At 45.2% G+C, this 22,692-nt stretch overlaps 1 protein-coding gene across 1 annotated transcript in view; it reads left to right on the top strand.

Annotated features, from left to right (window-relative positions):
* Positions 1-22,692, top strand: part of Myo5b (myosin VB) — a 179,537-nt gene that overhangs the window by 57,777 nt on the left and 99,068 nt on the right. Inside the window, exons 8-11 of the mRNA XM_013018885.1 lie at positions 739-820; positions 4,271-4,378; positions 6,998-7,107; positions 13,470-13,735. Coding sequence (XP_012874339.1) covers positions 739-820; positions 4,271-4,378; positions 6,998-7,107; positions 13,470-13,735 — 566 coding nt within the window. The remainder of the gene's footprint in view (positions 1-738; positions 821-4,270; positions 4,379-6,997; positions 7,108-13,469; positions 13,736-22,692) is intronic.

Genomic DNA, 22,692 nt, shown 5'->3' with positions numbered 1-22,692 from the left:
CTTTTTTCTTTTTGCTTATGTGGTGCTGAGGAATCGAACCCAGGGCCTTGAGCATGCAAGGCAAGCGCTCTACCACTGAGCCACCTTCCCAGCCCCAGATTTATTTTTTAGCTATCTCCACTCTTCATTTTGTTGTCCAAACTTTGTGGCTCATGGGTTGGGTTGACCAGCCCACATCCCTCACTTCAGTGTAGAGAGCAGCTATGGATGACTGCGACGTGCTGCCCCTGGCACTCACTCCTGAGCCTTCTTCTGCCTTTGGCTCTCTGGGTCAGTGTAGGGCCACTCTGGCCATGAGTGTCCGCTGGATTCCTCTCAGTGGTTCCCAACTGCCCAGCCTGACAGGATGGGCCAGGGCAGCTTTGACTTAGCTCCAAGCCTCCAGAGGAGAAAAGGAGTTTGGAGCAGGGTAATGATATTTCGCAAAGCAGTGTTCAAGAGCTTGGCTGAATAAGTACTCCTGCAGTGACTGACTTCCCATCATTCCTGGAATAGCAGTGGTGCTCGATATAGGAGAAAAAGAAGTGCATGCTTTTGCATAAATCAGGAAGTAAACCTCCTCAGGGTAGTAGGCCCCCTAAGAGGGAACAGGAAGTCAGTCAGTGGCAAGTGATATGGGAGGCTGTGCTGAAAGAGGGTCTGGAATCAGCTCCTACCACCGTAGCACTTGGGAACAGAGAGGATGATGGGAGTTGGGGGAGCCACTGCCCTAAACTGCTTCACTTTTTCCTCCTCCAGGCGGATGATGAGAGGAACTACCACATCTTTTACCAGCTCTGTGCGGTTGCCAGTCTCCCAGAATTTAAAGAGCTGGCACTAAGTAAGTTAATAGGTTCCTGCTGTCCTCTGAGGTGGGCGAGAGAGGGGAGGAGCTGCCGTTGTGGCTAGTGTTACTCATAGCCCTCTATTGTAAGTTCTTGTTTCAGGTCTAACCTTGATTGGGCCTTGATCCTTAGACCTGGCTGATCTCCACTGCCCACGTAATAAAACGGTGTTGACTGTACCCAGACCCCCTGTTGTAATACATAGGTGAGGGAATAAGTGGTAGGGGTGGAAGCATGTTTTGCATAGGATATGCCTTCATTTCATGTCTGTGTTTTCAGCTGGGTGCGGTAGCTCATGCCTATAATCTTAGCTATTAGGGAGGCTGAGATTGGGAGGATCCTGGTGCCATCCCAGTCTGGGCAAAAGTTTATGAGACCCCCATCTCAGCCAATAAAAAGCTGAGCATGATAGTGAGTGCCGCTCATCCCAGCCACGTAGAAGGCATAAATAGGACCATCCAGGAAAGCCCAGGCATAAATAGAACATCTTATTTGAAAATTAGCCAAGCAGAAAGGGCTGATAGTGTCACTTAAGTAATAGTGTTTACCTAACAAGCATAAGACCCCAAGTTCAAACCCTAGTACTCAAAAAAAGAAAGAAAGAAGGAAAGAAGGAAAGGAAGGAAAGAAAGGAAAAAAAGGTTGTTTTCTACTTTAGGCATCATAAGAAAAATATGTGCTGGCCATGAAAATCTAGAAATTTTAGATTATGAATGTCAATTAGTTTTGGTTGCTGGAGATACAGGATTGAACAAAACACCTGTGAGTCCTGCCTTTGGTTGGCCTGCCAGGCAGACCGGAAGGCACGCTGGGCAGTCATATTCACTGTGGAGGGCATCCACTGTGACCGTGTGTCCTGTTCTCCAGTGGCTTGTGAGCCACATTCTCCTTGGGTCATCATAACCTCCTGGAGGACAAGGACTGCATGTTATCTGCTTGGGAGAGCAGGTGCCCCTTGTTTGAGAATTGTCCTGATCTGGTATCTCATGGCTCTAATTCTGGCTCTCAGTCACATGTGCCCAGATAGCCACATTATGGACCACTGCCATCCTCCTCTTGTCTTCCCAGAGTTGGGCCTGGGCCCAGTGGATTTTTTCAAGTTTAATGTGCAGGAAATGGGACCCCACCCAAAAAAAGGTCAATTTTATAAAGAATGACCAAATAGTGTCAAGATCTACCTGCCAGTGCTGGGGCTCGAACTCTGGGCCTGGTCTCCTTTTGCTCAAGGCTAGCGCTCTACCACTTGAGCCGCAGCACCACTTTCAGTTTTTTTTTCCTGTGGTTAATTGGAGATAAGAGTCTCATAGGGACTTTTCTGCCCCAGTTGGCTTCAAACCATGATCCTCAGATCTCAGCCTCCTGAATAGCTAAGATTATAGGCATGAGCCATCGGCGCCCAGCTTACTAGGCTATTTTTGGACCACTTTGTCCCACACTTAAATAGAAAAGAAATCCTAGTTTGTCTCCACTTAAATAAGTTATGTTGAGGTTCAGATTGCTTTTTCTTATCCTGTGTCTGAGAAAGGTGCAGATTACTTGGGCTCCCAACTGGAACTCCTTAAAACTACCCAGTTTGATCAATTTCTTACATCTTAGCATCTCAGAGTAAAATGAAGAGGCTCTTGTGCTCTGCAGAGTTCGGCTTTGAGCCCTGAGGCTTGGTGTTTGGTTCCACTGATAACCCTGGTCAAGGAGCTGAAAAAGTCAAATTAATGAAGGACTAGGCAGCGGCTCCAAGTGATTCTTTACAGCTGCCTCACATCCTTCTTCTTTTCCAAATCCAATGAATTTATAAGCAAACACATTATGGGTAAAACCCACACAGGTACAAGGAGCCCTTTTTCCCCTTAAATTAAATACATCCTTCTAGTGATTAAGAAATGTTTCTCTCTCCTCTCTCTCTCCCTCTCTCTCTCCCTCCCTCCCTCTATACCCTCCCTGTATACATTCTCTCTCGCTCTCTCCCTCCCTCCCTCCCTCTATGCCCTCCCTCTACTCCCTCTCGCTCTCTGTAGGTATGCTGATCAGTTTAATAAACCACCTCTTGCCTTGGACAGCTTAAAGCACAGCCTCCCCTGGTTACAAGCTTGTGATTTTGACCTTGATGGTCTAGCACTCATATCATTGATTTGTGCCTCCTCTGTGGACTGTTTACTGCCTGGCCCAGTATCTGCCAGGTGAAGCAGTTTAAGTACTGGCTTCACAGGCCTGAAAGACTGACTTGCAGGCAGACTGGGTGGGTGGAGAACTATGTGCCGTTTGCTTAATTCCTATTACAAGGGTCTGCTGTGTGGTACTAACAAGTTGCAGGCCTGAAGTAGATTCTGTCATCTTAAGGAGATGACTACATTGATCTGAATGGGATTAATGGGAATACTACTGCTGATCCAAGTGGCCCCTGCATGGTAAGCCTCAGTCTGAACAAGTGATCCAGCTGAGCCTGAAGTTGTGAAATGAGAATAGGCTTAGAGCATAGTTAGTAGGACCCAGAATGCTGACAGTGTAAAAGATACTGAATATGCCTTCCCTCTTATGGAAACCCAGTGTCCTCAGACATCAGGGTGATGTTGATGTGCTTGGCTGATGCTTGGTGAGTTAGGTTTTGTTAATGGCAAAGATAAATGATCATGTCTACAATAGGAGCATCCAGTAGTTGGCTCCCAGGCTTGACCAGCCCCTGGTGAGCCTTGCAGCCACATGTTCCTCAGTTTTCTTATCCAAAGAGTGGGAACAAATACAGGTGTCATCATAAAAGCTGTCAGCTGAAATGTCCTAAAAATGAGCGTAAATGAGAAAATTTGCTTTTGTCAAGGCTTTAAATTGTTATATTGCTCAATTCTCAAACTTGCAGAGTAGTTAGCTATAAATGTATTAGATATGCTATCTTTAGCAAAGATCTGATGTGATTTTATTTTTCATAAAAATTCACTTCTGAGATGGATATCAGTGGCTTATGCCTGTAATCTTAGCTACTCAGGAGGCTGAGATTTGAGGACTATGGTTGGAAGCTAGCCTGGGCAAGAAAGTCCATGAAACTCTTATCTCCAATTAACTACCAAAAAGCCAGAAGTAGAGGTGGTCAGATGCCAATTATCTGAAGTCACAGAGGTCGATTCCGCTAAGCATACATTGTACTTGGGAATGCCAAGTACAAATCTGGAGTGGATCCTATTAAACAACTATCTGTGACCAATTGATCTTTTTTAGTAATGTGGTTTCCCCCATATGTACAGCAGCACAGTGAGTCATTGTAACGTGGCTTTCTTTTTTGTTGTTCAGTTTCCTCTCCATTTGCTATTGTGCATAAAGAATGTTTTAAATACTCTGGGGCCAAAATGTATCTGGGATACATGGTCAGGCTGTAGAAGTTCTCCAGGGTCATGACTGTGGATGACTAGGTAGAAGCTTTCCACTGTCTTACGCCTTTTTTCCCTTGCTATTCCCAGCACGTGCAGAGGACTTTTTCTATACGTCACAAGGAGGAGACACATGGATTGAGGGTGTAGATGATGCAGAGGACTTTGAGAAGACTAGACAAGCCTTCACACTCCTTGGTAAGTGGCCTCCTAGTGGGAGAAACAGGCCAGGGGCTGATCCCATCGAGGGGAGGAAGCAGGGTGATGTCCTCTTAACCTGCCAGCCTTCATGAGCTAATGGAGCAAAGCCCTCTTGCCCTGGGTGAATGTTGTCTTAACACTGATCCATCCTAACTTTCAGGCACCAAAGCTTAAAATTTGGAGATTAGTTAGACTTCTTTTAGATAAAATTTTGAGGTGAAGTGCTGGTGGCTCATGCCTGTAATCTTAGCTATTCAGGAAGTTGAGATCTGAGGATCACAATTTAAAGCCAGTCCAGTCAGGAAAGCCCATGAGACTCAGCTCCAACTAACCACCAATAAGCTGGAAGTGGAGCTGTGGGCCAAGTGGTAGAGCACCAGCCTTAAACAAAAAATCCAAGTGAAAGTATGAGGTCCTAACTTCAAGCCCTGGCACAGGCATAAAAATAATAGAGGATTTTGAGAGCATTTTTGCAGGCACTGGAAAGTATCCCTTTTTATCCATTAAAAAATTAAAAAATCCAAATAGTTATGTCTTTTTGTGCTGTACTTTGGGTTCTGAAGCAGTGTGCCTGCACAAAAAGAAGCCTCCACTGGGGCCAGATCACCTGTGTACTGGTCATGGACTCTGATCAGGAAGCAGTCCATGAGTCTGGTAGCTCTATCACACATACATAGTGCTAAGTGATAGCTGTTTCCCTTTAAAGCTTAGCAGTGAAATCCTGAAAACAAGAATTTCTCTCTGCCCTTCAGGGACAGGCAGGGATGGTAGAGCTGGAGGAAATTGGACTTCTTCCCTGCTCATTTTGGGAAGAAGAGACTCCAGGTAGCAAGATAGAAAGTAACCCTTTCTTTTTTTTCTTTTCTTTTCTTTTCTTTTTTCTTTTTGTATTTTTAGTGTTGATCCTGGAGCTTGAATTTAGGGTCTGAGCACTGTCCCTGACTTACTTTTGGTTTTGGTTTTGCTGAAGGCTAGCCACAGGCCCACTTCTGGCTTTTTGCTGGTTAATTGGAAATAAATAATCTCACAGACTTTCCTGCCTGGGCTGGCTTCAAACTGTAATCCTCAGATCTCAGCCTCCTGAGTAGCTAGGATTACAGGCATAAGCCACCAGTACTCAATGGTAACCCTTTTTTAATTGGAAATTGAAATGTTCAGTTCAACATGTCAGCACTGAAACTCCCTCATATGATTAAGTGATGCAAATTTTAATATGTGGGTAAAAAGAAAAGAAATTGAAGTGTCAATTCCTGGGACCTGTAGACAAGAAAATGCAAAAGTATGAGAAGTCAGCCTAGAACTCAGCAAGTGGTACAGAATGGACCTTTCCTATGGCATCTTTATATATGTATATACAATAATTTAACCTCCACTTTTTGTCTCCACTTGTCCCTCCTCCCCATTCCCACTGATTCTTTTCCTCTTCCCAAATAGACTATATAAGGAATTTCTCTGTGCACACATGTATGTGTGTTTGTGCATGTGCACACATGTGTACACCAGTCCTAGGGATTGAGCTCAGGGCTTGGGCTCTGTCCCTGAGGTTTTTGTTGTTTTTTTTTTAATTTTCTCAAGGCTAGCACTCTACCACTTGAACCACAGCCGCACTTTCAGATTTTTTGGGAGGTAGTTAGTTGGAGATAAGAGTCTCATGGATTTTGATGCCCCAGGCTGGCTTCATACCTTGATCCTCAGCCTTCTGACTAGCTAGGATTAGAGGTGTGAGCCTCTAGTACCTGGATTTATCAGGAGAAATTTTTAATCTTGGCATGACATGCCTGTGCCTCCCTTTTAAGGTGTTTACTCACCTTCTTCAGCCCCTGTAAACTATTGCCTTAAAGATAAGTAGCGTCAGCTGATAAGGAAATGGAATAACTTGTATCATTTCTTAAATGGACATTATATCATTCTATAGCTTTTGTCATAAGGTTGGAATTTAAAAAGAAACGATAATGCCTTCAAGCTAACTCTAATGTTAAGAGAGTGTTCATGCCTTTGATAATTCACATGAGGCTATAACAGATTTGACCATTGTATTTTAGGTGTATCTGTCTGTCGCACATAAGGGAACCTATGTAATGGGACTCATAACCACTGCCCTGTTGGGACTGGCCATGAGCTTAGCGGACTGGCTGGCCCCTGGAACATTCAGTTTCTGGGGTCTTCTCCCCTTCCCCAGTTGGCTCTGGGGATGCATGTCATAGATGTTTGTAGGATATTATGTTGGGATAAAAAATGACTACAGATAAATAACCATTCTTAGTTAACTCCTAAAAACATCCATAAAGTGGCTGCAGTGAAGTCCAGATGAGTCTGGGTGACTGCTCCCTCCCTTGTGCTCTTGGAGAAGTTAAACGGTAGTGTGTCCCATCTGGAATGACGGAGGCAATCAGAGTGAGGAGATTTCCTTTTTGGCCTCGGAGCCCCTTTGCCCTCTGAGCTGTTTCTGTGAGTGGTAATTACTTGGTTTGCAGCCTGGACTGTTTTAGGAGTCATTGGCTCAGAAAGAAAAATCAAACTTTTTTTTTAAAGTCCTTAATAAGAGTGAAATGCCCTTTCTATCAAAGCCGTGGATATTGAGTGTTATTCATTCTCTCCATTTTCCCCCCCTTCCAGGAGTGCGAGAGTCCCATCAGATAAGCATTTTTAAGATAATTGCTTCCATCTTACATCTTGGAAGTGTGGAGATTCAGGCCGAGCGGGATGGGGACTCCTGCAGGATATCAGTAAGTTGCACCCAGTGCCAGAGATAAAATGTACACTGTCGACTGATACGCCTGCAGCCTGATACAACCGAAATGTGCCTTTGCACTTCGAGGGCACCCCTAAGTTATTTAAGTTATTTATTCTTTACAGTAATGGCACCTGTTCACTTGCTGATAATTTTTTTTTCTAAAGAACCAATCCATTCCAAATCAGCTGCCATCAAATTGCTATCATGGAACGTATAGGATTTAGTGGCTATTCAATAAAGTCTTTTTGATGGGTTGATTTCCCAAAGCCCCTGAGGTACACGGAAGCCCACAACTTGTCATCAATCCATTGAGTACTATTTGAGCTCAACTGAGGTTTCTGTAGCAAAGAGATGAAGCAGTATTGGACGTCATTCTTGGTGATTGCTTCAAAGGAGCTTGTGGGCAAGACAGGTGATCACATTGATAACACTTACCAAGCTGCCCCCAATCTGAGATAGAATCTTAAGTGAGACATCTGTGTCAAACTCCTATGACCTATAAAGTGCTCCATAAAGACTTATGATAGAGGTTATTTTCCGGTGCCCAGTGTAGCAACTGATTTGTGGCAGATGGGCAGATGCTGGAATAAGTCCCAGTGCAGAGAGGTAGACAGAGTTGTTTTGTCCTTTCAAAAATTTAGTGCTGTTGGCCTAGGCTAAATCTGGCATGCTGACTTCGAATGGATGAGCCTGTACCTGGATCTACCTGTTCTGTGCACATTTATGACTAAGTCCTGGGAAGACCCAAAGGGAGATGAATTCTTGTTTCCTACAGAGGTGGAAAAAGACAAAAGACAACACCACAAAATAAGAAATGTGGGCATTCACAAGTTGATTCTTTTTTCATCTGAGAGGACATGATTAACTTCGCACTGTTGGTGAGGGGTTTGGGAGTTAGCAGAAGTTTAAGCCAGTCCTCCCCTTAGGGAGAAAGAGACTGGAAGTCTAGCTGGGATTAGGCAGCACTCATCATCCGTTTTCCCTCAGCCCATACTTTTTCCCCCTGTGAAGGAAGAATGTTCTTGGGTCCAGTGAAGGAAGAATGTTCTTGGGTCCAGTGAAGGGAGAATGTTCTTGGGTCCAGTGAAGGGAGAATGTTCTTGGCAGGCCTGCTGCCATCCTCCACACAGACCATGCAGTCTGGTGAGAGCTCCATACCTTCACCTGGGCCTAGGGGAGAAGAACAGGATGTTGGAGATGGTAGTTAGGTGCTCCTGGCCAGTTTCTGACATCTTATGTTCATGTGCCTCTGTGCACCCACTGTGAGGAGAGAGGGGCACATGGTACATAGTGTGGCGGCAGTGATGCTATGAGGTCAAGCAGGTTCTACTGAGGATCTCTAGCCTGGCCAGATGGTGGATGAGCCCCTAGTTCAAGCCAAACCCTCCCTTGTCTGAGTAAGGCCAAGGAATTTTGCCTATGAGGTTTATTTCCCTAGCAAGAGAGAATCTGAGCCTTTCCTGTGCACACATAGCCAGAAAAATGTTCTCTGTATCCTTAGGGAAGTTATATTCTGTCCAATATTGGGGATAGAGGAGGATAGGAACATTTACATAGACAAACAGTTGCTGTAGGCGGGCGCAATGCAAGAAAGATGACCGATACTCTTCTAGCCTGTCCCCCAGCTCACTCAGTACCCCTCTCCTCTCCACTGCGTTTCTCTTCACGCATATCTCCCTGTCATGGAGTCTGGCTTGTGGTCTGTTTGGGATGTGGGAACTTGAATATGCTATGCCTGTTCTCTACCACTGAGCTCCACCCAGCCCCTATGGTGGATTCTTAGAGCACCGTGGGGCCTCCCCTCCCTGGTGTTTAGCAGAGTTACTTGAATTCACTGTGGGATTATTTGCCTTTTTCCACTTTTCTTCCCTCACTTCCAGACTATGAGACCATTATGTCACCTGCACATTGTCCAGGTCTTTGTAGGCCTCTATGAGTGACAGCTGGATGATTGATTGAGGCCCTGTAGACTTCAGTGGTGGTACAAACAAGAGCATGGATGAGGCAGTCAGAGGTCTTAAGGGTCAGTGGAGAACCAGCAAGATCATAGCACCACCACACAGAGCTGGTGTCTCTTTGGAAATGCCAGCAGTGGGCCTGTGAGCCTGATGTCTCTGATCTTACAGCTGATCCTCCGCACCTGACAGCTGAGGACATGCAGGCAAGAAGGAAAGTATTTCTTCCTGATTGATGAGTGACTGTTTTCCCTGTTTAGCGCTAGGACTACGTCTGTTGTGGGCCCTGTTCTTCCTGTGAGTTGTTCGTGTGGTGTCTGTTCAAATGTGGGACTATCAAGACACCCATGGAGATGAGTGGACAGAGGATGCAGGTGCTGATGGGCTGTGGGAGGCAGCCTGCGATGGAGAAGTGTGGAGCCCATGGGGCACAACCCTATTCTCACAAAGGAGATTTACAAAGGAGAGCTCAGGCCCAAAGTCTACGCTATGGGAGGAATGGTGGGAGTGATGATTCAGAGTCAGGGCTGCCAGAGTCCAAGTCCTGCTTTTGCCACTTTCTAAATGTGTGACTCGGGAAAGCGCTCACCTTCCTGTGTCTGTTTCCTCCCCTGCAGTGTGCGTGGGAAGGTCAGTGCAGCCCTGCATGGGAGGGGCTCAGAGCCCTTGGTGACTTGAGGTAGTGACAGTTAACCTTCTTGTTTGAGCCACAGTGGTTCTTGAGAGCTTCGCTCATTGGACAGGGGAGGAAAACCTATGACCTAGAGAATGAATTGTCTTTCTCCAGGGTCAAAATGGCCAGTGATGCAGCCAATGGTCTCTCCTATACCAGTCTTGTTGGTAATAGTGGGTATGGAACTTAGAGGCTCACCACTTCAGCCATGACCTCAGCCTTTTCTCTTTAGTTATTCTTCACGTGTTTTCTCACATCTGTTCCCAGGCTGTCCTGGATTGTGCAACTCCTATTAATGCTTCCAGCATAGCTGAAATGACAGGTGCTTGCCACCACACCCATCCTTTAGTGGTTGCGGTGGGGGCTCTCATGAGCTCTTGGTCCAGGCTTGTATAAAACCACAATTTTCTTGATACCCATCTCCTGAGTAGCTAGAGTTATAGGTGTGAGCCGCCATGCTAAGCCTCAGTGTCACTTCTTACTGGAACTCTGAGCCTTTGAACTGAGCCATCCTCCACTTGCTGGTGGCTCTGAACATGATGCCTCACCCAAGTATGAGCTCCAGGAATGCATTATGACATGGTTGCTGCTGGTAGCCACCGCAGGAATGTATACTCTCAGATGCTGAAGTGGGCCTCCTGTTGGAAAGGCTGTCTACTCATCAGCAGCTTACCTTCTGCTCGGTAGTTCTGATTTTTAATTAAAGCATGAGAATGTGTTCCATGATTGCCAGAGTTGCCTTGGAGATTCAATAGCATCCAATTACTTGGACGCCACCAGCAATTTGTCCCTTGAATTTGGCAATATGAGCCCATAAAACTAATCTCCTACCTATAATGCTGGCTATTTTTTAAAGGATTTAGCATCACTTAATTATACTTAAATGTAATTTCAGGTTGTTAAATCAGTTTCTGTGAGCACCTTTAATCAACAGTCAGAAGCGGTGGGAGCAAGCTGGAAACCCGTCCCTGGGTGGTTATTAGAAAGTTCCCTTGTGAGTCCTTCTGCACCGCATGCACTCACAGTGGGCATCATCAGGGAGGGGAGGGTGCCTGAGAGCAGGCCTTGGATTGCCTGTGTCTGCTGCTGGCAGGCCATTTAAATGTCAGGGAATCCAACTGCAAAGCTGTGCCTAGCAATTAAGAATTTCTTGGAAATGGGTCAGATGAGTAAATTGGACACTTGCCACCTCTGAACTTGTTGCCTGCCAAGCAGTCCCCAGGGTCTAAACTCTATCCCATATGTTGGCGCCAATGGGCGGGGGAGGGAAAGGGCTGCACAGTGAAAGGCTGCTGGCCATAAGTGGCCGTGACACCCCTCACTTCTGAGTGGGTAAAAAAGATAGGACTCTCCATACCCAACCAGCCTTTCAGAACATTTCAGGGCATCTCACTGAGCTTCATTTTCTTCATCTGAATAATGAGGTGAAGCAGTTCAGAAGTGGTTTTCCTGGGAGCCCAACCCTTGGAAACATAAGGGTTCTTTGGTTAGATAAATGATCTGCGCCTTCAAAGACTGATCTCTCTTTTCTCCCTCTCCCCTTTCTCCCCTCATGTGGTCCACTAACTATGACCAGTTGGGCTGCGTTTAGCCTGGTGAGAGGAAATCCAGTTGGTGTTCTCTGTGTTCCCATTCCACATCAGTACTTTGTGGAAAACACTGGTCTTTGTGGTTTGTGGAGGGTCTTCTCTAAAAGTCAATTATTTTGCTCATGCCTATAATCCTAACTTAGGAGGCTGAGATCTGAGAGGGTAGCAGTTCAAAGCCAACCCAGAGCAGAAAAGTCTATAAGACTCTTATCTCTATCCACCAAGAAAGCTAGAAGTGGAGCTGTGACTCAAGTGATAAAGCACCAGTATTGGGTAAAAAAGCCAAAGAAGAGTGCAAGACCTTGAGTTCAAGCCCCACTTGCACGCGCGCGCGCGCACACACACACACACACACACACACACGTCTATTTTACTTTTTTTTTTGAGTAGATAGAGTTTAGAAACCTGTAGGGCAAAAGAAAATGTCAAAACAGTATGTTGTGTGAAATGACAGCTATCTGTGTTACTGTCCATTGAACAAATCTCCATTTAAATCCTATAGGTGGGCTCTCAGAAAATGAGGCCCGAATGCACTGTAGAGGCATTAGGATAGGGCACACCGTGTTCTCAAGGATTCCTTTTCAGCCTCAGTTAATAAACTCCCCTGAAGAGTGGAGGCTGGGATACAGCTTTTCCAAGGTGCAGAAATGAGGGTGTGAATCACTGGGATGAGGAATCTGTGAGGACCACAGGTGCTTTGCGGGGTGTCCTGAGGGGGCAGCAGGAATTTTCAAAAAAAAAAAAAACAAAACTTGACATGTTTTTGCAAAGACAAGACCCTGTGGAAACTTTTGGTTTTCTCTGGGCTGAAAAGCCTGGTATTATGACTGCTGTTTGGGTAAACAAGAGTCAAGACTCAAGTGTGGCTCTTAGAGACAACCCTAGAGCTAGTGGCAAGGTAGAGTAGGCAGGGGTCAGGGACCTGGGTGAGCCTTCACACTGCTGTGGCTCAGCTTCACCAGGATGGAACAGAGTCTTAAGCTGGAGGAATCTCTTTCTTTCCAGTTCTCTCTCTCTCTCTCTCTCCCCCTCTTTCTCTCCCTCTTTCTCTCCCTCTCCCCCCTCTCTCCCTCTCTTTCCCTCTCTCTCCCTCTCTCTTCCTTTCTCTCCCTCTCCCTCTCTCTCTCCCTCCCTCTTTCTCTCTCCCTCCCTCTTTCTCTCTCCCTCCCTCTCCCCCTCTCCCTCTCCCCTTCTCCCTCTCTCTCTTTCTCTTTCCCTCCCTCCCCAAACTCTGGTCCATAATTTTGCTGTGTGTACAAGCATTGCGAGCATTGTTGATAGATTGTTGATTTCCTTGTTGATTAATGTTTTCCCCAAAACAGTAAGTGCTTTAAGAATGTAAACAAAGCTCTGTTTTGTAGCTGGCATAGAAGTGCTTGGAAGTGGAGGGTAGTTCCATCACTCCTGGGAGGGATGTTGTCAACTGACTAGCAGCCTGCTTCTCACTTAGCACATCTGAACACACCCATTGGCACCACCACTAACTTGAAGGAAAAGGATGTAGAACCCTTAGATGATTGTCCATAGCCTGCTATCCCAGAAGGCAGTGGCTGGTCCACATTACAGAAAGGAATCTGAAGCTTTGAGGGTGGGGTAGGAACCACATGCCTCCAAAATTCCCTCCAGCCTTAGCCTGAGGTTCAGTTCAGGTGTCCTGCTAGGAAGACCTGGAACTTGCATATGAAGGGTTTCTGAATGGGAAGATAACTTCTTTCTGGGCTGTGGCTGAGTGCCACACGTGGCCCTTGGCAGATGTGAACTGTCTGTTCGATGTGCACCTGCTGCCTTCTGGCTCCTGGCTCTGTGTGCTCTATTCCTGAGCTGTCCATTCTCATTCTGCTCCCTTCACTCAGGCCAGCCCCTCCTACTGGCTACTCAGCCACAGCCTGGCAGTACAGGAGGGAGCCAGAGGAGGATGGTATTTTGCTTTTTAAAGCCCTGATAGTTTAGTCATTAGCAGGTGAAGCTTCACAGCGTGTGCTAACAGCTACTGCAGTGGGCAGAAAGGGATGGAGTTCCATAGTGCTGGGATGACCTGGAATTCAATTTGTTTTCCCTCTGGGCAAAGAGAAAACATGAGAAAGGAACTTATCTCTCATACCCCTCCTGATCCTGTCTTCCTTCCCTCCACCCCCAGCCTGAGGATGAACACCTGAACAACTTCTGCCGCCTGCTAGGGGTGGAGCACAGCCAGATGGAGCACTGGCTGTGCCATCGCAAGCTGGTCACCACCTCGGAGACCTATGTCAAGACCATGTCCCTGCAGCAGGTGGTCAATGCACGCAACGCCCTGGCCAAGCACATCTACGCCCAACTTTTCAGCTGGATTGTCGAACACATCAACAAGGCCCTGCATACCGCCCTGAAGCAGCACTCCTTCATTGGGGTCCTGGACATCTATGGGTAAGCCTTCTTGACTGTGTCAGCAGTTAGGGTGGTTATTTAAATACTGTCATTTTGCTCAGCCCTGTACTTGAGATTTCTCTTCCTTTTGGAGCTCAAGGTAAATTGAAAGGCCTTCTATTTATAAGGGCATGCTTTTCACAGGGAGAAGCAGCGTGGCAGGGGGGAAGTGTACCTGCCTAGCCATCAGGCTAGGCCTCTCTGAATCCATGCTATCACCACTAGCTGAATGGGCCTACACATCACAGTCCCTCTCCATTCTCCAGTTTCTGTAGCTTCACATGAAGATTTGAGCTGTAGTGCACCCTCGCTGAGACACTTTGCAGACGCATTTGGAATTGTTTGAAGTTATAGGATCAGGGTTACAATACTCTGGTAGTTTCTTTTTTTCTCCTTATCAATGTCCTGCCCTCTTTCATTTAAGCTAATAATAGATTGAATCCTCCTGGATCTTAAAATAGAAATCCAGACCCACCAAAGTGCAACTCAGTAAGAATAGCAATGCTGAGTTTCAGCCCGCTAAGCAGGGCTGAGACTCAGCTGGTATCCGCCTTGTGATGAGGTTGGAGAACAAGGGGATCCCCTCAAAGCAGCTCCTTCCCCACACAGAGGCAGGCTCTCCCCATATGTCTCTGAGGCCTTGCTCATCATATGTTATGGAGAGGAAGACTGACACTTAATTTATGATGTTGCTAAGGCCACAGGAACATGCTGAAGTTAAGTCAGTCACAGGCATGGGCCAACTATTGCAAGAAGCGTCAGAGGAGATGCTAGAAGGGCCCCTCTGAAGGCTCAAGCACTTTATGCTGATCGAGTTTGAAGGCTAGAATGAGCACACTTGTTTTCATAGGTAGGGGAAGCTTTATGAGGGAAGGCAAGATTTAAACTGGATTCTTAAAGGGAAGAAAATAGAGAATGAAGTAAGAAAGGTTCCACTAGCTGGGTGCCAGTAGCTCATGCCTATAATCCTAGCTACTCAGGAGGCTGAGATGTGAGAATTACAGCCTGGTCTGTAAGCTGGTAAGCTTCTTTTTTTTTCCTCTCAATAATCATCAAAAATATGAAGTAGACGTGTGGCTAAAGTGGTAGAGTAAAAAAGCTGAGGGAGAGCAACTGTATCCTGAGTTCAAACCCCAGTATGGGAAGGAGAGAGGAACCATGGGGAATGTTGCTGTTGAATGGCATGTTGGAGAAGAGGTTTGAGCTGAGTGACCAGGGCAGTCCCTGCCCCTTTCCTTTCTGGTCAGTGAGGTATGTTGCTGTGTGCTCAGTCCTTGTCACTGCTGTTGCAAGAGCACAGAACAGTGTCACTCTCTGGGAACTTACTGCCTGGCTATCAATAATTGATCCTGAATTATTATTCCAACCACCTCAAATATTTTTGTGAGTTTCCCAAAACACTGATCTGTAGTGTTATATTCCTGAAGGAGGAGCTGAAGAATCCTAGACTGTAGTATCTGATCTTGTTACCTCAGCCTGGGCAAGAATCCTAATTCTTCTGAAATTCTGCTTCATAAAGACTAGCATACAGATTCATTTTTGTTACTAGCATGTAAAAACATGATGACTTCATGCTATTGATATGGCAAGTAGCATACCTTGTGGGTTCTGATCCCAGTGCCTTGAGTCTAAGTAGGCAGTTACTTCCTCCCTGGAGAAGCCCAGTGGCAGTCTGTCTGCCCATCCATGGGAGGCCTTTGGGAGCTGGGCTTCTGGCTTCAAGTGGGCTTGTGCTTATATTTGTGTCTATTTTTCCAATGGAGCTTATTTTCTCTCAGGTCCTACAACTATACCAAGGGAAGGCTGATGTATGGTTAGAGAAATACATTCAGCAGCAGACCAGAGGGTCAATCTGCTGGTTTTAGTGTCAACTCCTAACCTATATGTGTCCATCATTTTGGAGCATCTGACAGCTTCTTAGGAGAGGAAGTCCTAGCACAGGCCAACAGCACCCAGCCACTGGTGAGCATGTAGAGAGTTGTTTCCTTCTAGGCAATCTCTGTTGTTTTCTCTTTTTTTAAAAAAAAAAACAATGCTGCTTCTCTCTCTAAAGCTAATCTATTTCTTTCCAACCATGTCCTGGAGTGATCTCCTCTTCTCCTGGAGAGTAGTCAAACGCTGCAAGTAGAGGTCAAGGGAATGAGTTGTATACAAGCTAGAACCAGGGTTAAGAAGACGTCTGTCTACTTGGGAGTTAACTGTACTCAAGAAAACATCATACATCTTTCATCTTCTCTCTTGTTTCTATTCTCACCACTCTTTTGACTAGGAAGAAGAGGAAAAAATACATCATGTTGGCCCAAGGGTATCTCTCTGAGTATCACAAGGCTACTTGCAAAAGCTAAGTATGTGTACACATACTCCTTCACAGCTAATTTGTCTGCAGGAAGTTACTGCACACACATGGACTGCTTCAGCCTCTTTCTTCTAGTCAGAGAATGGTTAAGGAACTCTGGGATAAAAACCCAACTGTTAAAACAGAGAGGCAGGTACTAATGTGGTCCATCAGGTCTCATTAGGCCTATGTCATCATTCTTTTCCCTTTTTCTTTTTGGCAACTTTGAACCCAGGACCTTGTGCTTGCCAGACAGATGCTCTACCTTTTGATCCATGCTCCTACCAGAAAATAGTTTCAACTCTGGAAGAAAATGAAGGACACGGGATAAAGTATGCAAAGTGATCACTGTCATCTCCCTTTCCACCCATGCTGTCTTGTCTGCCTTATTGCTTGTGAGCTTCAGATACCTCATAGAAACTCCTCAATCTGTCTTGCTTTTAAAGTGGTCATCTCCTATTTACCTGGAAGGGGGCAGAACACTTGATGCCCCATCTCTCACCTTCTCTAACCATCTTCCTCCTCTTTTGGACCTAATGCCAGTTGTTAGGTTTCCTGTGGTATGTAATTCTCTCTAGGGAGCATCAGGAGACTTGAGCCTTATTATTTTGGAGGCCAAAATAATATCTCTAACTACCAACCACTGGAGAGAGAGCAGAACACCTATCCATTGTCTCATTTTTTATTAGCTGTATATAGCAGTAACCATAAAGGATGCCTTTGGGCGGACATATTTGATTTTTTTTTTTACTCCTTGTTAAAAGTGTCAAGAATGGAAACCAGAGAGAAAATGAAAGATGGCAGAATGTGTTTCTGAGTCCAGTTAACCCTGTTTGCTAAGAGGGAAAGACTAAGGAGTTGTCTCCCTCCCAGGCTAGAAATGCACAAAGCTAGGAAATAAGAATGGAGTGATTTGTTCTTCTGTCACCACCAATAGGTGGACATTAATTTTTCTCCATCGATATGACTGTCTTTAGATGATCTACAGTGCCTTGCTGGGGCATTATTGACCCACCAGTCAAGCTCATTCCAGAGATGGAACTAAAATGAGTGATTTGTGGAGAAGCTGCCCCACACTTTGCTATAAATGTTTAAAATGTTACTACTAAACGCCCATAATGAACAAACCCTCACATGCACACATATGTATGAATAAGCAAGCCATACACAAGCCAACACTATACCACACACCTCTGCCCACTGTCCTGTTCCAACTGGTAGATGAGAAAGTGAGCATGGACTGCCTGCAGGAAGACTATGGTGTCTCATAGCCTCTTAAGCAATTTTGGACCTTATGCCCAGTACCTTGGTATAAAGATGGCTTCTCTTTATCTTGCTCCCTTATCCCAGCTCCAAAAAAATGTGCAAAGCAAGCAATACCCAAAGCAATTTAGCCAATCCAAGCTGTTCTCCTTAACTAAGAGTTAAGCCTGCCTACAGGGATGTCTGACCAGGGAGGGATGGACATTAATAGAGGAGAGCTGGCAGCTTTCGGCTGGAGTTTCCTTTTCGTGTTCCCTTAGCCAGCACTTGCCTCTATGGGCTCGATTAGTTGTGAGCTTAATCCTTTATTCCTCTCCTTTCCTGAGGCAACAAGAAACAAATGGTTTCAATTTCGGGTAAACACAGTTTCTTGTTTTTGGCTTCAGTCTTTAAAGTGCCAAGATAGCAGGGGGCTTTAGCCTGTTCTTGCTGAGGGCAGTTACTTGGGAGACTTTTAGACTAAAGCAGAGTGTAATAGATTGATGCATTATACTGAGAAACAGTGGAAGAGAGACTCAGGGCAGGAAATAGGGAAGTTTGGGTTCCAGAAAGCAGAAAATGAGATTTTCTAGGATGTTGTGCACTTTTCAATCCTGTGTTATTTCCTAATACTCAATTAGCACACTCCCTTATGCTAAATTAGCATGCCACTCCAGTCCATCCATCTGTTTATCTTTCCTTCCTTCTTTCCTTCCTGCCTGCCCACCTGCTTCCAGTACTGGGATTTGGACTCATGAGTTCATGCTAGCTATACTGTTTATATCTATAGCATTCTGTTTAATTCTGTCCATCACATCTAACAAGGCACATTATTTTGGGTTGTTCCCATCTCTAGGCTGTTGTGAATAATACTGAAATGCACATGGATATGCAAAAATGTCTTCCAGGTTCTGCTGTTTAATTTATCAGATATATGCTTAGAAATTGTTGCTGAGTTATAGGATAATTTGGGGGGAAACTTTCATGTTGTTTCTCATAGATGCTATACCATTTTCTATTCTTACCAGCTGTGAGCAAAGACCCAATTTCCCTGCATCTTTGCTTACACTCGTTATTTTCTGATAATATGTCAACCTGCTGGGTGCAAGGTAACCCTGGATTGTGATTTTGATTTGCATTTTTCTAATAGATCGTGGGACTGGTTATCTTATTATGTGCCTCTTGACCATTTGTACAACTTCTTTGGAGAAATTTTGGAAGAGTCACCCAATTCTAACTCAGATAATTTTTATTATTAAGTTGTAGGTGTTTTCTTGCCTATACTGGATATTAACCCCTTACTAGAAATATGATTTGCAAGCATATTTTTGCAAATATAGATGGACATATTTTAAGTAAACTTCCTAGATACTCTTTTTCCTTCATTGTTTTAAAGGAAATAGAAGGATTATTATTTTCTTGGTATTTTTCTCCAAAATAAAGTTATAAGTCATTTTAACATTCCTACTATAGTTACTCAGAGCTCATCTCTGATGAATATGAAAAAAAATGAAAGAGAAGCTCATTTGTCCCCTATCCTGTGGGTACTGGCCTGTGTTGAATTGCCCAGAAGATGTCCAGGCCTGCTTCAAGGTAGATATGCATGGCTGACCCTAGTCTTCTTAGACCTTGCAGACATGATGCTATGGGGCTTACTCTGTACTCTCCCTACTTTCAACTTGGCACCAGAGACATAGCAATGAAGAAGAGGAGCCAGGAATCAAGCCATATGGCAAATGGAATGGATCAAGATCCTGAAGAATGGCTATTCTTGGCTTTGTGTGTATGTGCACTACCCTGGACTGTTCTCTCTTGGGGGAAGAACAGGGAGGGGCATCTAGGCACAGAGATGTACAGGAACACAATGCTAGTCCTGCCAACTCCTATAGACAGCAACCCCAGATAACATGGTAGACTGATCAAAGGGTTGGCCTCTCCAGTAGACCCCAGATGTCTGTGAGAATTCGTGGACTTGAGCATAGAAAGAATGTTTGGGTTATGCCAGCACAAGATGATTCTGTTTCAAAAGACTCATCTAGATGTTTCTACCTTATGTTATTTCTCCTGTGTGTCATCTGACTGCCCCACTTTGCAGGTGAACACTATATCCCATGTCTTTACATTGCTCAGCCAGATACCCTTGTTCTTTTGACTCACACTCCAGGGAGAGAACTGTTGCCTGGCCTTTTCAGGCAGCACATGGCTCCTCTATTGGTTCTCCAGGCCATGGAGCAAAGATTCTTGGATGCACATGATTAACTCAGAGTGACAGATGTGTTGTTATTGAGGGTTCACTTTGCATCCTTACTTTTAGAGGCATTGGTAGAACTCACTGCACCCTGAAATTGGGATAGAATAAAAGGAAATTGCATACTTTTCCATTTAAATCTTAAGAATGGAAGGAAATTGGAGTAGAGTAGTGAGTATACCACCAGGAGTGCAGATATCAAACCCCTTGGCCTTGTTCTGCCTGCCATCTATGGATTTGGATCGAACATTTTCATCACTGATTGTATAGGCAATATCTAATCCCCCTAGTATATAAATTTCTGTGACATCTTAATGCTATCAACCAGAGATTGATCCAGTGTGTTTATTTTTAAAAGTCACCTCTGTGGATAGGAAGAATTACTACAAATATAATTCCATTGTAAAGAAATTGCTCTGTCTTCTCCCTCCCAGCTGTGTCTTTCTGAGGTCAGTCATCTTAGTCATTTTCTGAGCTAGCCGAGGCCCTCATGCATTGCTGGCCCTCTAGCATTACAGTAATTGTGCTAGATGGCAGAAGAAACGTTACCAGATATCTTAGAAATACAGAAATTATGAGCTAATTTCAGCCATCTCAAATTAATTTGAGTGTTCTGTGTGCCGCGCTACCAAGGTAAACCTTTTGAAAATGACAAGTAGGAGATACTTAATTTCTCTGTCTGTGGAGCTCCCTGTGAACTCTGCCAGCACACCCTGGCACTATCATCTGACTAATTACTGGGTGGCTCTTTTATCTTCCTTGTAGGTTATGTTAATTCAATTTCCTTTGGGCATAGCTCCCATCAGCAGCCTCTTGCTAGGTAGAAGAATGGATGGAATAAGGTTGTAAGTGATCTAACTCAGCCTGTAGAACTGCCATCTGGGTTGGGAGGGGGATGGGGGAGGGAGCAGGCATTGCACTCGATGTACTAATGACTGTGATACAGCCTCTCTGCTGCCTACTTGAGGATGGTGATCTTTGTCCTAGCACAGATTTGGTTCTCTTATCTTGTTTTCTTCATCTAGAATTATTTTTTCCACATGAACCAGGCAAAGGCTGTGTTTCAATGTGGCTGTCTCTAAGCCGTTGATGCCTTTGACCTCAAGATCATTTCCTTCTTTTCCATGTGTTAGCAAGGAGGTATGGAGGTGAGTGTGGGGAGGTCTGATCATTTGCAGGTGCTGACCCAGCCTTGTTGGGAATCTGATGCATCTGTTCGTGTTGGTGCCTCTGCATAAGGACTCACCACTATCACCATCCCCAGTACTCACCAGAGCAACAGCACGTTTCTATATGAGAATGGCACTTAGGAAAGACAGCATTTAGAAGGGCATGAATGATGCCATATACAAGACTGAGAAAATGTAGTTGTCTATATTGAAGAACAGGATCGGTGGATGAAGGTGATGAAGGCCTTTGTAGAATCACTGCCTCTCTCATTCCCCTTGTCTTGGGTACCTCCCCTTCTGAGAACTCATCCTTGTCCATAACTTGTTTTTTTCCTTTATTTTTTTTTTTGTTGGTTGTAGGGCTTGAACTCTGGGCCTGGGCACTGTCCCTCAGCTCTTCAGCTCAAGGCGAGTGCTCTACCACTTGAGCCACAGCACCACTTCCGGTTTTCTAGTGATTTATTGGAGATAAGAGTCTCACGGACTTTCCTGTCCAGGCTGGCTTTGAACCATGATCCTCAGATCTCAGCCTCCTCAGGTGCTAGGATTACAGGCCTGAACCACCGGCACCCCGCCCTCTTTTCTTCCTTTTTGTGCCAGACCTGGGGCTTAGACTCAGGGCCTTGAGCCCTGACGCATGGCTTTTTCACTCATGGATGGCACTTTAACACTTGAGTCATAGCCTCCACTTTCTAGATTTTTGCTGGTGGCAATTTGGCTATAAGAGTCTCACAGGTTTGTCCACTTGGGCTGGTTCTAAATCACACTTCTTAGATCTCAGCCTCCTGGGTAGTTAGTATTAGACACATGAGCCATTGACACTCTGCTTTTCTTCCTTTGTTTTTTGTTTTTGTCTTTGTTTTGGTTTGGGTTTTGGTGCTAGCCCTGGGGCTTGAACTGAGGGTCTGGGTGCTGTCCCTGAGCTTCTTTTGCTCAAGGCTAGTGCTCTACTACTATTTGAGCCACAGCACCACTTCTGGCTTTTTAAAAAATAGGTTATTGGAGATAAAAGTCTCATGCATTTTTTCTGTCTGGGCTGGCCTCAACTACAATCCTCAGATCTCAGCCTCCTGAGTAGCTAGGATTACAGAGTGCCACCAGTACCCCGCTGTCTTCATTTTTGATGAAATGTTTGCCTCTCTCTGAATGAATAAGACTGATTTCAGAAGTCAGACTGTGTAGGTCCAACTGTTCTTCTGCCTTCTGCCCCTGACTTTAGGCAGGCTACTAAATTTCTACATGCCTGAGGTTCCTGAGCTATCGGGAGGGATTAGTAGCAGGCTCCCTTTGTTGTAAGCTTTAAAGGAGAACTTGGGAAGCCCTTGGCCTTAGTGCCCTGTAGGCTCTCAAGCAGGGCCACTGCAGCCTCTTGCAGTCCATTGTGTGAATGAAGCCAAGGTGCCTCTTCCTCTCTGATTTCTGCCTCTCATCATCCCTTGGCCGGATGCCACTGTTCATTGCACAAGGTGGAGCCAACTCATGTGAAACTTAAGACTTCCAGCTTGTTCATGTTGCTGGCTTGGTGAGTGACATGCGTTTAGTTGCATAAGTTTTATCTGCACACTCTGAGGGTCATTTGAACGCTACTTTCCTGCAACATCTTTAAGGATTGAGAGCTTTCTGTTGTGTGGCCAGCACTAGCTTGGCCAGGCTTTTTACTCCAGGAATGACTCCTTCCTCATCCTGCCTCCATATTTGCACACATTCCCCTAATCATGTTTCCTCATTCCAGTCTCTATGGTATATATCTGAATGTCATAACTCGAAATCCTCCAGGATCTCCTGCTGCCTAGGGGAAAATCCAAGCCCCATAGTGCTGCTCCATATGCTGCACCATATCTCACCCACCACCCTTCTCTGCATGGATGCCCCTCCACTCCCAGCCTTCAGCTACAGGGCAAACACCTGAGCTGAGCAATGAAAGTGTGGATATTCTAAAGTATGAAGAGCTCAAATACGTCCT

Source organism: Dipodomys ordii, unplaced genomic scaffold (genome assembly GCF_000151885.1).
Source record: "Dipodomys ordii isolate 6190 unplaced genomic scaffold, Dord_2.0 Scaffold43, whole genome shotgun sequence".
Taxonomy (NCBI): domain Eukaryota; kingdom Metazoa; phylum Chordata; class Mammalia; order Rodentia; family Heteromyidae; genus Dipodomys; species Dipodomys ordii.
The sequence above is the reverse complement of the archived record's forward strand: the minus strand, read 5'-3'. Positions and strand labels throughout refer to the sequence as shown.